This window comes from Hippocampus zosterae, chromosome 11, assembly GCF_025434085.1.
Source record: "Hippocampus zosterae strain Florida chromosome 11, ASM2543408v3, whole genome shotgun sequence".
NCBI classification, from domain to species: Eukaryota; Metazoa; Chordata; class Actinopteri; order Syngnathiformes; family Syngnathidae; genus Hippocampus; species Hippocampus zosterae.
In genome coordinates, this window is record NC_067461.1 from 16,758,138 (window position 1) to 16,775,103 (window position 16,966).

The 16,966-nt window shown below is 42.3% G+C and overlaps 1 protein-coding gene across 5 annotated transcripts in view; it reads left to right on the top strand.

Annotated features, from left to right (window-relative positions):
* The window catches only part of cpeb3 (cytoplasmic polyadenylation element binding protein 3), a 48,871-nt gene that overhangs the window by 1,028 nt on the left and 30,877 nt on the right, over window positions 1-16,966 (top strand). For 2 of the 5 annotated variants that reach the window (XM_052080302.1, XM_052080303.1), the window contains exons 2-3: window positions 1,776-2,620; window positions 14,196-14,349. In XM_052080302.1, coding sequence (XP_051936262.1) covers window positions 1,776-2,620; window positions 14,196-14,349 — 999 coding nt within the window. Of the gene's footprint in view, window positions 1-271; window positions 425-1,775; window positions 2,621-14,195; window positions 14,350-16,966 lie in introns of those variants that run through there. The other 3 variants (XM_052080306.1, XM_052080307.1, XM_052080305.1) reach the window with 2 other exon arrangements.

Genomic DNA, 16,966 nt, shown 5'->3' on the forward strand with positions numbered 1-16,966 from the left:
CATCTGCTTTGTTGCATTTTTGTAATCATAAACCAGAATCACAAAATACTTATGTATATGATATAAATATAAAACAATCACAATGATTGCATTATTTTGATTTTCTGTTGTTTTGACATGGTTTACAAACAGGCAAGAAAAATGTATTTTAATGTATGTACTTGCATATCGTACGTTCAACATTGTTGCTCACTCATCTTCGGTGTAAAGGGAAAGCAATTTGTAGTTCACGCCAGCGCTGGATTTCCATAAAATACAACTCCCATGATCCTCTGCGGCATCATCCATGCGCCGCAGTCAATCAGCTGTTGAGGCAACTGCTGACTAACTCGGAACAAGGGTTGCTCGTTTGACATTTCTAAACCTAGACGAGACAATCTGAAATAGATTCTTCCTCCGATTCCCGAAAGGGTGAACAATCAAGGTAATATGGCGGTAGACTGTTAAACGGCTGGGGTGCATGCTGCTTGAGTCGTTTTGTGTTGTGGACACACATGGATTAAAGGGATTTTTCAAGGCAAGGCATGTCCACGAAATGTGTCGCACGTCTGTATTAGTGTGCGAAAGAGCTGTTTGAAAATTCATGTTGTGGCAATGCGTCTGAGGTTGAGGACACTTGGGCTGTTCTGATGACCTTGGAAACACTCCTCTTGGGGAGCAATCGTGGATTAAACTGCCAGGGTGTGTGCAATGCAGGCTGTTGCGATTACCTTGACATGTATTGATATCGCACAGCAAAATGGTGTGTAAATTTGATTTATAGTTGTTTTCAATGTCCGGTAAACGAATCAATGTGTCTGCGCTTGAATGTGTATACAATAAGAAATTGTAAAATTTGTAATGACTTGTTTTTATTGGTTTAAACATTGCATTGCTTAACATTTACTTTTTCCGACCGTATTATTATTCTTGGCATTTGTTTCCCATAGGTGGATGTATTTCGATGCGTTTAGATTTGTTTTTGATCCAATAAAAACATAAATTCGAATTGGGGTGGTGATAATTGTAGGCCATGCTATTTGCGTTTCACGAATTGACATTGTTTCACTCAAGTGGCGTATATTATTTTACCCCTCAATGGCAAAACCGCATTAGTTGTATAGAGTATGATATTTATTAAAAGGGACCGTTTTTCCACTGCTCATCTGTATCACTGCGGACTTTCACCTGCGTTATTGCTAAATAATTAATAAACAGTAATAAAAAGCCTAACAGGGCGTCTTTCCACCGGGACTGACATTGTTGTGTGCATCCATCATATACTGTACACTCAGAGCACACAACCGGATGCATAATCATTAATAAAACATTCCAGGCGCGTCACTGTGCAGCATTTAGCTTGGACTAATAAAAAAGTGTGTCAATTCATGGACAGCCAAATAACTGAGCGTATGGATCATTTTCTCCTTATTGCAGGATAGCTACTGTATATTTACTGACGCATGCAAATGAGCACAGGGATGGTCCTATGCCAACACACAATTCAGTTTCACGTTGCAGTTTCCTGCGTGGAAGGGAAAAACGCAACGTGGCGATATCCGGCGACTATCTCTATGTATATGCTCTGTGAAATTCGTGGCACCTATGAATCGTCCTGATATTCTTGGGAAGTGTGCTTGCTTTCGAGTAAATGGATCATCGCTATATGGGCTTTGCACTTGCAAGGGCCTGCTAACGTCAAATCCTCGCCGGAGTTGCGACACTTGGACAGGCCAGGCAATTGCTCTGTGTTTGGCTGAATATAACAATTACATATTAAATACATCTGTTTGCAGCTCTTCAAAACATGCAGGATGATTTACTGATGGACAAAAACACAGCCCAGGCTCACCATCAGCAAGACCCGACGCAAATAGACCCTCCTCCCTCCTCTAGTACCCCCCCGACCCTGTCATTGGAGCCGTCGTCCTCATCATCGGAGTCTGAAAGTCCGTCGACCGGGAGCAGCACCGCGGACAAATTGTCGATGGAGTCACCGATCCTGCCAGGGTTGAACTTCCACCAGCAGCCGCAGGAGACCGAAAGTCTCATTTCCTCCCCGTCCACCTCCTTCGGGAGTACTTGGTCCACTGGAAACACTAACCTCGTGGACGAAAGCTTTTTCCGGGGAATACCCTCCGTTAACGGGACGATGCTTTTCCAAAACTTCCCCCACCACGTCAATGCGGTTTTCGGGGCTAATTTCTCGCCCCAGATAGGACTCGCCCCTCAGTCTCAACAGCATCAACAATCGGCGCAACAACCACAGCAGAGAAGATCACCCCTCAGCCCCAACCAGGGCCCCCTCCCCCAGAGACACGCTTACCAGACCATTATGAACGCCGCTAAAGGGTCGTCTTCCTCCGTATCGTCACCGGCTTGGAATAATCACCAAAACGGCGGGTGGAGCACCGGCTCTAACCACCCTTGGAGTGCTTTGCAGGCAGGCAGGGACCCACGCAGAGCGGTGGGCGTCGGTGTTGGAGTTCCCTCTCCCGTGAGCCCAATTTCCCCCATGAAAAAACCTTACGGCAGCAACGTTATTGCGCCCCCCAAATTTCCGAGACCAAGTCCCCTCGCCCCCAAGGCCTGGGATGAGGACGGTGCCTTCAGGACTGACAGCAATATACTACCTTTCCAGGTAAACACACTCCCTTAATATCTTTATAATTTCTAATTTAATCCATCTGTCTAACAGATGCTCAAATTATACAGATTATGTTCAGATTTGGGCCAGTTTCAGAATTACTGGTGTCAAACTCAAGGCATCCACCAAACATCCACCAAAAGAAATAATATCTTCATTACGTAATAAAAGAAATGCTTTTTTTACTGAGGAAAAATAAGCAGACTCATCATTGGCTAATCATATCTCAGTTGGTTTTTTAGTGTTAGTCTTGCCCTGACATACCCTTCTCCAATTGGATGGCAATGTGCATTTAAGGTTTTTCAATACGTTGTGCAGCCATAACTAGTACTATGACTTCTTATTCCAATAGCATAACTTAACGTAAGTAACGGTTCAGTGTAACCCCTCTTTGAGTTTATTCTGGAGTGTTCAAATGACACGGTGCATTCAACAATAAGTCGTGTCTCTAGAATGAGTAAGCTAAAATAACAAGCTGCAATCATTCACAATGGTTTGCCCGCTAGAGTCAGACAATGAAGAAATTTCACTGATTGATGGCAATAAAGCAAGGAAGCGAAAAACTTAATTTTGAATATCAATGTATCTCCAATCTTGTAAGATATTCAGGAATCTGTCTTGATTCCACCTCATTTTAGGTTTCTAATTAAAACTTTGTTGACATTCAACTTCCCGTGTTCTCAGCTGGTAAAGCATTTCATCGGCTTACAGTGAGGTAAGGGCAAGGTTTATTGCGCACCATAAGAAAGTGCATTACAAATCCAGATGTTATGTTGTTTTTCAAAAATCATTTTCATCCCGGTTAATAAATGAGCTGTCTTCTTCAGCACTTACGTATGTTTCCAACTGTTTAAAGAAATTGTTCATCCCTAATAGTTGGTGTGAAATAAGAGAGCGAGAGGCAATGGCTTTTTGTATCAATGACCCCAAAAAAATGTCTGCGAACTCCATACTGATATTCAAGAGGAATTTACCTTATTTGACAACCTGTTCATACACGTATAGACCAGTGTAAGATGTAGACAATTTTAACAAGCTTCATCTATGTTTGCTTGTATGAACAGCCTCAAGACTGTTTCAGGGGCCACATTTCTCTGCGAGGCATATCCAAGTGCAAATCGACTACATGACTGTTGCCACTGCTGACTTGCTTTTCACACACGGCCAGTCTTTTTCTCCCCTCAGTTTATTTATGCTGACTGCAAAGTAAATCGCCACGAGAAGCCGACTACTCTTTCCTTAAATCTAAAGCTGACTTGGAACTTCACAAGATAAAACATGGAGTTGGAAGGATTAGAGCAGAAGCCAAACCTGTGTGGTAATGATTACATATTGTGGGCAAATGAAGCACAACTCCCAACTGGTCGTGCAGAATTCACTGCCTGTGAGGAAATTGTTGTACATATTTTCAATAACAAATGAATGACAGATATCCGCCATATTTGCCATTAAACGTTGTGTTTTCTCAAAAACGTCCCAAAACATGTCACAGTTAGCAACAAGTTATGCTGACATCTACTGGCTAGATGCCATTTGTTTGCAATTTCATATATTTGTTAATATGCATTTATTTGTCAGAATTATACAAAGTTACTGTATGGCCATTCAAAGTGCAGGGGGATACGTGATGTAATGTGACATAAGCAAAGATACAGGATAACATCAGGAATTAGAAAGTCTTTTAAGCAACCATGAAACAATTTTCAGAGTCAACTGTTTATTTGCTAAAGTCCCATCCAATACCAAGACATGGTTTAATTGGTGTACATTTCTGTGCTATTGGCTGCCGACCGGTCCTCTCGCTCAATGTCAGCTGGGATAGGCTTCAGATCAACTGCCACCCTAGCGGTCTCGAAAATGGAGCGTTGGATTGATCAAGCGTAAATACTTTAGCATTTCAGTTTTTCCTACCCACCCTGGAAACACGTGGCTTTGCGGTTGGGTCTGTGATAAGTAAATTAGTAAATGAGTACATTACATTTGGGTGTGAAAACAACACCAGGATAAGGGTATGTGGGTGAAACTATTTTAAAGCTTGCAAGTTGTTATTAGACCTCATTATCAGTATGAGTTTGCAATCACCTTCGCCACCAAGAATAACTTTTAGATTGAATATTTTCCTTGACTGCCTTTGGGTGCCTCACTGATGTCACCTCAGCCACAGCTCACACCTTACTGCTTAACAATTACAGCCATGATTGTAGAGGAGTTATCACGACAATGCAAGGTCAGGGTGCCACATGTCAAATGGTCTGTTTACTAAAAGTCAGGGAAATTGCTGAGCCAAGCAGCAGACGGGGCCACAGTTATCGCACAATGTCACATGGAGTGCTCCTGACATGACAGGTGTGCTTTTTTGAGGTTCTGAAGATCTCACGAAGGGACATATTTTCCAGACTGTGCCTTTTTATGCAATTGGACTTATGTGCTTTTCCTTTATGCTGATTTTGCCATCCACGCTTGTGACCCAAACACTGCGATTGAGTTGTGACTAAAAAAGTGTGGTTGCCTATCTGGCAAAACATGGAACAGGGGTTTTTCCTCAAACTTGTGATTGGCATTTAGGACAGAGAAAAAGGATTAGCACATTTTAAATTTGAAAAGGCATTGCACCTGCGGTCCCCAGCCCTGTCCCCCCTATTTTTTCCCAGTATTTTGATTTAAAAAGAAGCAAAATCAAATGATTTAACTTGCATGTTTTATTTATTTATTTTTACATTTATCGCAGGCAAAGGTTTCAAATCAAACCAATTTTAATATCACCTTAGGGACAACCCACGGAAATACACTATGCAGTTTTCAAATCAAAATTATTTTTAATAGGGCACAAAATGAAAAAAATCCAAACCTTTCTGACTCAGTGAAAATGTAATTGCCCCTGAACCTAATAACGCGTTGTGCAGCCATAAGTCAAATCAGACATTTGCAATACATGTAATTGGTGTGGATTCTTTCACATTGCTCTGGAGGAATTTTGTCCCACTCTTCTTGGCAGAATTGGTTCAACTCCGCCAGATGCAAGGAAATGCAGACTTGAGAAAAGTTTTTTTATTGGTGATAAACTATTCCTCCTTTTTGTGACTGACTCCAAATCAACCCTTAGATCTTAGGGGTCCAAACTCGGTCCTCAAGGGTCACCGTCCTACCTGTTTTCCATCTTTGCCGGCTGCAACACATGATATTTTTGTTTTTTAGGGATCAAAAATGTTCACAGTCGCTGAAAGGTTCTTCCCGTCATTTCTCATTTTGCCATCGCTATGTGGGCACTGCTCTGCATACTGGTTTGCGGCTGTTTTTTAGACATGGTTTATAAAAACGCAAAATCAGTTAGCATAATTCATCTCAGGTTTTATAAATCAAATTGCATGTGCTAAATTATTTTGTTTGCCGCAGGTCCTCATAGAACATACAAAAGTAACTTGTCCGGTAACTATGCCCTTTTGGCAGACACAATCCTCTTAATGCCCGGTTAGTAGATCAGCTTCCACATTCATTTGCATTAGCAATACAGTTTGTGCCCATTTTTGCACATGCAAACCTTTTGTAAATCAGGCTGTGAGTGTTTTTTAAATGCCACAGATGGAGCCTTACATCCCTTGTGCTCAGTTGTGTACTGGGCGAATGTTGACTGCCGCTTTAAAGATGGGGAATGTATGGAATTCTTCTTAGCATATCAGTGTGAGGCTTAAGTCACATGAGCATCTCTGGAGATACCCTGTTACGAATACATGGCAGTTATTATCCCTTCAAATCTCATCTCAGCATCAAACAAGGAGTCAAATGTTGTCTGGTGGTCATGCAAACCAGAAGGAGCTTCTGTGAATTTGAGCGTGTAACCTAGGAAATTTTACACCAGCAAGTAAACATGGTGTAACTTGTTTTCCAGGTTCCTATTTTGCATTATGTTGGTCCTGTAGAGTAGCTCCAGTTCAACCTCGGTATTCATCATCGTAGAATTAGGATGCCCAAGAATGGTGACGGACACCACTATCATGAACATGCAACACGTTGCCAACCAATTGAATAATATACGACATGTTATGCAGAAGGTGCTATATTTCTTCTGTCAACACAGTCATTAGTTCTCAAACGAAAAAAGAGCATGCATTCTGTAAAGAGGACAACATTCACGGTCAAGTTTGGAAATAAAACTGATCAACAGCAAATTTGAATCAGATGTTAATGTTTAATCAGACGGCATTATGTGTCCCCTTTTGACACAGATTCAAATATATCATTACTTTTTTCTAGCACATCCGCTTTTTGAGATATTGTCATTATTTTTTTTTAAGTTGGATCTATAAAAGCTCATTCAATACTTATTTCATTATGCATTGCAATTTGTATCTATGACGTTTCAGAAAAAAATCCACCTGTTGGTGAACCTAACCCTTAATTCATCAATATTATTAAATTAATTACTATACTACATATTATTGTTTTTATTATTATGTTTATTATTATTATTATCAAAACCTGATGTGGTAGCGAAAAAGCAAGGGCATATTCTGAATCAGTGCCAAAAAATGTGTGTGTGTGTGTGTGTGTATATATATATATATATATATATATAATGTAAGCGGCTGGATAGCTCATTTGGTAAGGCATCGGTTTGGCATACGGGAGACAGTGGTTCGAATCCCGCTTGGGGCAAAAAATGAGCACATAACACCATCCAGTGTGGGTCCTTGGGCAAGATCCTTCACGCTAATGCCTACCTCATACAATGATGAGAGACAATAAAACGAATGACATGCTGGCTCAGACGTCGCCCGGCCAAACGAGGTCTGCGTCAGGTGCTGGGGAACCAGAGCACCTTGATGAAAAATGGGCTACTGGAACAAAGCGGAGATGGGCGAGATGCGATAACATGGCTCTGTTGGAATGCTACTACTCAAGCAACCCTAGTCAGAGGGGTTACATGCAGAGAATGTGGGCTAAATGGTTACTTCGAAACCCACAGTCACGGTTGACCACGAAACAACTAGTAGCTCAGTGTTCCAACATCCACAAACGGCAACTGCTGTCACAACTTGAGATTGATGAGGTACTACGCAAGTTCCATGGTGAAGGGCCCCAGGCTGGCAGATCAGAGGAGGAGGTCATACAAGAGATTGGGAGGCAAGCCCCAATGAATGCAGATGATGAGATTGGGTGGCCAGCCCCAATGAATGAAATGCTGAGTGAGGCAGCAACTGACCTGAAAGCTAAGATCATGGCGAGAATGAAAGCTGGGCAACCTAGAAACCGATTACAAAGGCTATGTGAAGTACCATCTGAAAGTCTCATAGCAAGTGTGAATGCAGCACTGAGGGCGATCCCTACCGTAACGATCACAGAAACCAATGAGCTGATATACGCTTCAGCATCAGTGATCCTGGAGACTCTGGGCTATAAGAGAAACCATGAGATATGTTATCCACCATGGAAAAGACGGTTGGAGGATAAGATCAAGGCGGCCCGGAAAGATGTGAGTAAATTGACGGAGGCCCAGAGAGGTGTGATGAAAAGGCCGATACCCGAGAGGTACATCCAGATGACCATACCTGAAGCACTCGAAACTGCCAAACAAAGGCTCCAAGCCTTGTCCAGTCGCCTAAAGCGGTACACGAAAGAGAATGAGGCCAGACGAATAAACAGGCTGTTCGCAACACAACCTGCGAAAGTGTACGCTCAGTGCCAGGGTCCTAACAACAGAGCTGACCCACCAAGACTGGAAACTGAAAGGATTGGAAAGGAATATGTGAGAAGGAGGTTGCACATAACAGCAGTGCACAATGGCTGGTGACCCTGAGAGAGGAGCACAGCAACCTCCCTGAACAGAACCCAGTTACCATAACAGTGGCAGACATACAGGAAAGAGTCTCAGATATGAAGAACTGGATAGCACCAGGCCCGGACATGGTCCACACCTACTGGCTAAAGAAACTCACAGCACTCCATGAGCGCATAGCAGTACAAATGAACCAGCTGCTGTGGGATGGGACTCACCCAGAATGGCTAACCGAAGGGCGAACGATCCTGATCATGAAGGATCCCTCGAAGGGCGCAGCCCCATCCAACTATCGGCCAATAACCTGTCTCTCCACAACATGGAAGCTCATGTCAGGCATCATTGCGGCTAAGATAAGTGGACACATGGATCAATACATGAACGAAGCGCAGAAGGGCATTGGTAGAGATACCAGAGGAGCCAAACATCAGCTCCTGGTTGACAGAACAGTCGCACAAGACTGCAGGTCCCGACGTACCAACCTGTGCACAGCTTGGATTGATTACAAGAAAGCCTATGACTCGATGCCACATACATGGATCACTGAATGCTTGGAGTTGTATAAGGTGAGCAGGACCCTAAGAGCTTTCGTTGCGAACTCGATGAGGATGTGGAAAACCACACTTGAAGCCAATGGCAAGCCACTTACCCAAGTGTCCATCAAATGTGGCATATACCAAGGTGATGCACTCTCCCCACTGCTGTTCTGCATAGGACTGAACCCCCTAAGCCAAGTAATCACCAAGACAGGCTATGGATACCGCCTCAGAAATGGAGCTACAATCAGTCACCTCCTCTACATGGATGACATAAAGCTGTATGCTAAGAGCGAAAGGGACATAGATTCCCTGATCCACACAACCAGGATCTACAGCAGCGACATCGGTATGTCATTCGGGCTTGAGAAATGTAGTCGGATGGTGACTAAGAGAGGAAAGGTAGTCCGCACTGAAGGGGTCTCACTCCCTGAAGGAACAATAGCAGACATTGAGGACAGCTACAAGTACCTTGGTATACCACAAGCCAATGGCAACCTCGAACTGGCAACAAGGAAAGCGGCTACGGCCAAATACCTCCAGCGAGTGAGGCAAGTCCTAAGAAGCCAGCTCAATGGCAAGAATAAGACCCGGGCAATAAACAGCTATGCCCTGCCAGTGATCAGATACCCTGCAGGAATAATAAGGTGGCCAAAGGAAGAGATTCAGACCACGGACGTTAAGACCCGAAAGCTCCTAACCATGCATGGAGGATTCCATCCCAAATCCAGCACCCTGAGACTGTACGCAAGCCGAAAGGAAGGAGGCCGGGGACTAGTGAGTGTGAGAGCCACTGTCCAGGATGAAACATCCAAGCTCCATGAATACATCAAGGAGAAGGCTCCAACGGATGACGTACTCAGAGAATGTCTCAGACAATGGGGAACAGAAGATGAGGTGCTGGAAGAGGGACCATCATGGGAGGATAAGCCCCTACACGGGATGTACCACCGGACCATAACTGAAGTGGCTGATCTCAAGAAGTCCTATCAGTGGCTAGAGGCGGCTGGCCTGAAGGACAGCACAGAGGCACTCATCCTGGCTGCTCAGGAGCAGGCCTTGAGCACCAGAGCAATCGAGGCCCAGATATACCACACCAGACAAGACCCAAGGTGTAGGTTGTGCAAAGAGGCACCTGAGACGATCCAACACATAACTGCAGGGTGTAAGATGCTGGCAGGGAAAGCCTACATGGAACGCCATAACCAGGTGGCTGGCATAGTCTACCGAAACATCTGTGCGGAGTATGGACTGGAAACCCCAAGGTCAAAATGGGAAACACCTCCGAAGGTGGTGGAGAACGACAGAGCGAAGATCCTGTGGGACTTCCAGATCCAGACTGACAAGATGGTAATGGCGAACCAACCAGATATCGTGATCATAGATAAAGGGCAGAGGAAAGCCGTTGTGGTGGATGTAGCGGTCCCAAGTGATGGAAACATCAGGAAGAAGGAACATGAGAAAATCGAGAAATACCAAGGGCTCAGAGAGGAGCTGGAGAGAGCCTGGAAGGTAAAGGTGACAGTCGTGCCTGTGGTGGTCGGAGCACTTGGGGCAGTGACCCCCAAACTAGATGAGTGGTTGCAACAGATCCCGGGAACAACATCGGACATCTCAGTCCAGAAATGTGCAGTGCTGGGAACAGCAAGGATACTGCGCAGAACCCTCAAGCTTCCTGGCCTCTGGTAGAGGACCGAGCTGAATGAGGGACGGACACCACCCGAGGGGTGAGATGAGGATTTTTTTTTTTTATGTGTGTGTGTGTGCATGTATATATATATATATATATATATATATATATATAGAAAATTTGACTTGCATCTCTGATTAAAAATTATTATTATTATTATTATTTTTACCAGTGCCATGTTTGTATTATCTGAAAAGTAATTTGTCATTAGTTTCTTTCCTGTGGCATTTGGTTTGTCATTCAATATACTGAGCAGTCTGAAATATCTCAACTTAACCTGGTCACTATCTAAATGAGCATTTGCCAAATGTCAAAAAAAGTCATTTTCAGCCAAGCCAATATTAGAGGAGATGACATAATGCTGATTTAGCCTCTCAGCTCTTCTAACATTTTGCTGTGTTTGTCAGTATTTCTTCTTTTTGTACCAACTGACGACATTCACGCACTTCTGCACTTGTTGGGACAAATGACATACGGGAATGCATTTCCTCAAGCAATTGGCTCAGCCCTGCATCATGTCTCACATTTGTAAACTGCTAACTAAAAATATTGTCTGCCGTTTCTGCAGCAGAACACATACCTATCATAATTATTGTGTAAACTAAAACAATACTTGCCATGAATTAACTCAACACATTTTCCCAACAACAAGCTACTTGACATAAAATACACAAAGGTCAGCTCCAAATAATGCCTGCAACAAATGCAGCATTAATATGGAATGACCCACTCTGTCTGCATTGTACTAAATGGGATATTTGTGTCTTTATCACAAACTCAGACAGGCTTCGATGTGAAAAGAAAACAATAGCTGACGTGAATGAACTCCACACATCAGGACACCTGAAGTTCAGCAACGAACCAGGCGTGCACAAAATGTCGCAATAATTGGGAATTTAAAAGAATGACCTCTTCTGAAGAAGCTGTGGGTTTTTTTTCCTTCTAGCGGCTGTCCTTCAAAACGGAATAAAAATGTTGAATCACATTGTGGGGAGTTGGTGGTCATAGCAAAGCGAATGTTCTGTTGTTGTGATTTAACATATTGGTAAACATGCCCCCTGGCCCAGCTTTTTGGAAATGTATTGCAGACATCAAATTTTAAAATGAGTCAATATTTGCAATAAATAAATAAAAGTTTATGTTTGCACATTAACCCTTTCATGCACCAATATTGATAACCTGTAATCTGATAACATGATAAGCTGTCCTCTGTACTTACCGCTGTCCCTCAAAGGGTTAAATACATTGTCTTTGTTGTGTATCACAGTAGGTGATACAGTTGGTGAAGATTGAACGACTGTCTGTGTCCTATGTGTTGTCTTGTTTTATTTTTGTTATTTTGACTTCAAAATGGCGCCGCGAGAGTGGCTGCCTTTCCAGCAGCTCCTATATTTTGTTGTTCTACTTCTTACTTTCATAACTTTGCTGCTGTGAATTGGGAATTTCTCCATTGTGAGACTAATAAAGGTTTTTCTTATCTTATCTTATCTTAGGTTGAAAAGTAGATTTGACACCGATCAGATTGGCTCGATCGGATCAGCAGATATTTTACATTTTATGCAAAATCTGTGATCAGTTATCATGTCATAGTTTGTCGATCAGTCATTGACGTCATTGTTCGGATCAGTAATGCATGCACAAAAGACATTACCGCAAATACAATCTTGTTCATTACAGCGACGTTCTGTGCTGTAATCGTTACGTTTCTCATTATAGACAGTCAGATTTAGTTTTTTTCTCCAAAAAATTTACAATACATGTATTTTGCTTTTTTTGGGATACACGGTCCAACTTAATTTGAAGTTTTTACATTCACTGCCATTTACTTGATTTTACACTGCAGCTATTACTAAGGCTTGTTGTTTTTGGTTCATTTCATATTTGTGCGTATGGTTTAACTGTAAGTGACATTCATTGTCATTTGCTCACTCGTTATTGTTAGAGTGCACACGAATGATTGCAGAAAGCAATGCTGGTCACAATGTTTGGAGTCGAACAAGCGCCATGATTTGAATTGAAAACATTTTTTCAACCTGTTTAACCTTTGTTAGAGTGTCCTTTTCGGAGCTCCCCGTTGGAGTTATAGTTTAATAATGCTAAATTATACAGCAAATAAAATTATGATCTGGCTGAGTATTATCTCCCGTATGCGTGGTGTATCCAGTTATTGAGGGAGGACCAGCTGACCCTTTGCTTTGACGTCTCGGGTCCTGATATTACATTAAATGTCGAATCTGCGTGGGAGAATATTTTATGTTTAGGTGACTGGACCAGATTGAGCTTCATGATCCCCCCGCTGTGTGCATCCACACTGATCACTGAGGAGGGAAGAGCAAGGAAACCAAAAGCTCAGCGTTTTAAAGTATTTAGCGTTTGTACCAAGTGGGCAGATTTTTATCTGTGCGGTACTGTCGGGTCAAGAGTGCGGGTGAATAACGCTTTTGAATGCACAGCCTAAAATACAACAATAGTGGTGGTGAGCAAACAATGCCGCTTGGGTTTGGCTGCCAAGCCTGGGTCGAGACGCTCTCAGGCCTCACCTTTGGCACACATGTCACTCGAATGCATTCATTCACAGACAGTAGCCGATTGATCAGCTGTGAGCGCTTGAGTTGACGTTGACCCATTCAACATAATATTGATTCTTGTTTTGGTTTCCAAGGGGGAGTGGTGGATTTGCCACACAAGATCAGAGAACTTATCCGTAAATGTCTTTTACATCACATGGACAAAAATATGGAGCTCATAATTAGTCATCTGTCATAAGTAAAGACAAGAAGGTGGCCCTCTGTGTGACCGATGACAACGAGACCAACTTTTCACTGATGGCAGCTTCAGAGCCTTCTCTGTTACGTAGAACCACTTAAGAGTCGGCTTGGTTTCATGGTTGCAGCTTTAATTGGCCTCCTTTCAAAGCATGGCCAAGAGTCACGTCAACCACTCCTCTTGGACCACTTTGCCATTTTAACAAAAGATGGAAAGTTCTGGTTCATCAACAACCCACACTTTAGTAGCCATATTGATTATTGAAAAGTCTAACTCTTTGATGAGATCAAAATGACACGTACACTTACGAATTATACACCCATCCATCCGCTTTGTATGTCAGGGTCGAGACTGTGCTAGAGCCCGCTCAGCTGACTGGTGTAGTGTAAGATGTTCCTGACCTTTTCTATGCCCCGTAGCCTTCAACTAAAATTTGATGGTAAGATAATTTGGCATTTGTCGAAAAAGCGTTTTGCCAATTGACTCTCACAATTTGGGACTTTTAGCCATGAAATAAGTGCTACCACCTATCTTGTAGCCCAATTATTACTCCAATTGCAGGACACTGTACCCGTATTTCTGACTGCAGTATAGACTTCAAGACAATAAAATCCATTCAATTACCAACTGCTACGTTTTGTTGGTAATGGGTGATTGTGGTCTGGATGTAAAAAAAAAAAGTATATTATTTCTGGTACTTTGATCTGTTCTGTGTTCATTTTGTATTTTGCAATGTGCTACCAGAGGTCGTGATCCTTGTTCTGTCTCTCTCTTTCTCTCTTTTTGTTTTACTTTATGTTGTAGGACCGGAATCGGCCCTTTGACGCATTTAGCTTGCACTCTTTGGAGAATTCCTTAATGGATATGATAAGGACTGACCATGACAAAGGTAAAGCTCACCCTGCTGATGGGCCACCAATGACTATCGCTGATATTTTGTGGAGGAATCATTTTGCAGGTTAGGAATATTCATACATCCGTGCTTACACTGTATGTATGGGTCGTGGATTTTGTTTCGTCTCGTTGCATGTTTACCGTTGTGGTTCTATGGCTGCTGCAAGCATCCTCGTCAACCACAGAACAGCTCCACTCTATTTGGGCAGTGCTCCAATGCATTCATCCTGCTACGGAATCAAAAACGCTCTTGTGCTTGTACATCTCACAATAGCAGCAAGATATTGGCATTCACTAATGTGAGATGGTAGTTTAGAGAGTCATCTTTGTCCATAGGGGTTAAATGTTGCATGTAGAAATGAAGCAATCAGTAACCCATTCACTCCCAGAGATGTTTTTAAACGTCTTTTCAGACTTGGCCCAGAACTGGCTGGTACTGAATGAGGTAACAGTCTATAATGTACAAAGTATAATAGCACACAGGTCTCACAAGGTCAAGAATCACTCACCTGAGCCAATTGGTCAACCAGTTGAGTGAGAAAATGCAGCGAGTTTGATTCACCTCCTGTTATTACTGGCTTGAAATCAGACTTTTTGCATATAATCTACCAACTCCACCCCCAGAACAAATTAACCATTGAGTTGGCATTCCCAACTCAATGGGTCCGACCCAAATCCATCCCATCATACACATTGAATTTTCATTGGGATTGGTTGTGTTTATTTGTTTGGGAAGAGCAACACTTTGGATTGTATTGGATACAACTTTATTGTCTAATGTGCTGTATGTGTTGCTTCAAACAAAGCCCGCATGTCACTGAGCGGCAAGGTTTGCAAGTATGTTTTTTTTGTTGTTGTTGTTGTTTTTTTTCGTCAAGGTTCTTTCAGTGTTGAAAACAAATGTAAAGATGTTTGCCTGACATTCCCAAACAGTTTTAATAGTTGCAAAAGATTTTTCCTCTCGCCACCAAATTTGGAATATATTCCACATTTCTTTGCGACAAGAAAAAAAGTTTGAGATCGATAAAAATGTCTTTTGCGACCGTTTGCAACCCTGAACAAACCCTAACGACCCCCCCACCCCAAAAAAAACAGCACTTGCCACGTGCTTACACACTTGCAAACGTTATGGGCAGTATTTTACTGAGCGGTGAAGTTTTGCAAGTGTGTGCTCATGTAGCAAATGTTTCTTTTGTCGTCATTGTTCGTCCAATGTGTCAAACGGATGCAAAACACATTTGTAAACAATTTTAATGGACTCAAGAATTTTTCTTGTCAATTTTCAACATGTTCAAATGTTGATGGAAACAAGAAAAATAGTTTGAGACCATTAAATCTGTTTTGCAATGTCTGACAAAAATCTCAACATTGAACGAACGCTGACCAAAAATAAATACATAAAAAATTTGCTACATGCACACACATTTGCAAACCATCGCCAATGAGTGAGAGACGGACTTAAGCAAAATGTGTCTTTTCTGGACTGTGAGATGATGCTTTTCCCCCGCTGCTCTTTTTTCCCTTTTAAAGTGGTTCTCTTCCCCCTCTGCAATGAGCACTTGTTTGTCGAAATTGATGTGTGACACGTAATCGATGAAAATCCCTTGAATGGTCAAGAGCTCAGTTTTAATAGACATTTCCAGGTATTAATTTTATAACATTTGTTATTATGGTTGTGCTTGGTAAGAAGGGCATGCGGCATAAAAACTGTGCCACACAATTAACGTGAATGATTCACTGTGGCGTCCCTGACGGGACAGGCCAACACTCACAACAACAAACATTTGGCAGTGGTGAAATGCACTGCATCAATCAGTTTCTCATATTTTGTCTGACTTGTACCTAAACAAGTTAGACATTCATTTTAAAGTGTTAGTGCTCTCGTTCACAATTTTGCTACTTTGGAATTTTGATATAGAAACACCTGCACTCACACTCACGCTCGGTCAACTAGCATAACTCACATGATATTTGCAATGCATTAGTTACCATTGGCATATTGTTACTGGAGGTGTGAGAGTACACATCGCTCACATAGAAGTTTATGAACTCAACACAGAACTCCTTCAGATTGTGTTGATTGTAATGATGTTTTTTAAATATGTGGAGCTATTACATTTGAAAAAAAAATTCATTCTCCGAAACTGTTCAGAAGATAATCTAATTCTCCTGTCAAGTTGAAAATGTGCCACTTGTAATGCTGGCATTGGCCTTCTCTACCAGGCTATGATTGACCCTGAACTGCCCCCACCCCTCCAAAAAAAAAAAAAAAAACTGACATGAATTGATTATTGTTGTGGACTTTAATCCAACTGATGAAGGTTGCGCTGGAGATGCCAAACTTCTCAGTGATTTTGTAGTAACCTATTTTTGGGGCTTTACCTGTAAAATATTGATTCCAGTCTTTGTTCATGTTATACAAAGGACGCTGCCAGCAAGTACAAGCCACCAGACGTAGAGAGCGAATAAATATTGCTGCTGTTTGACTTTCTACATTGTTGACAAAAGCATTGGTCTGTAGATAGGAGTTAACATGAGGTCTTTATCGGGAGCAAAACAAGCCTTGCAGGCACTACACACGTCGAATGAGTCGTTGCCACCAGAAGCATGTTTACAAATGTTGCACCACTCTTATGCCTCGTTGCTCCATTTGGGTCAAGTGTGAGTGAAGTGTGTCAGAT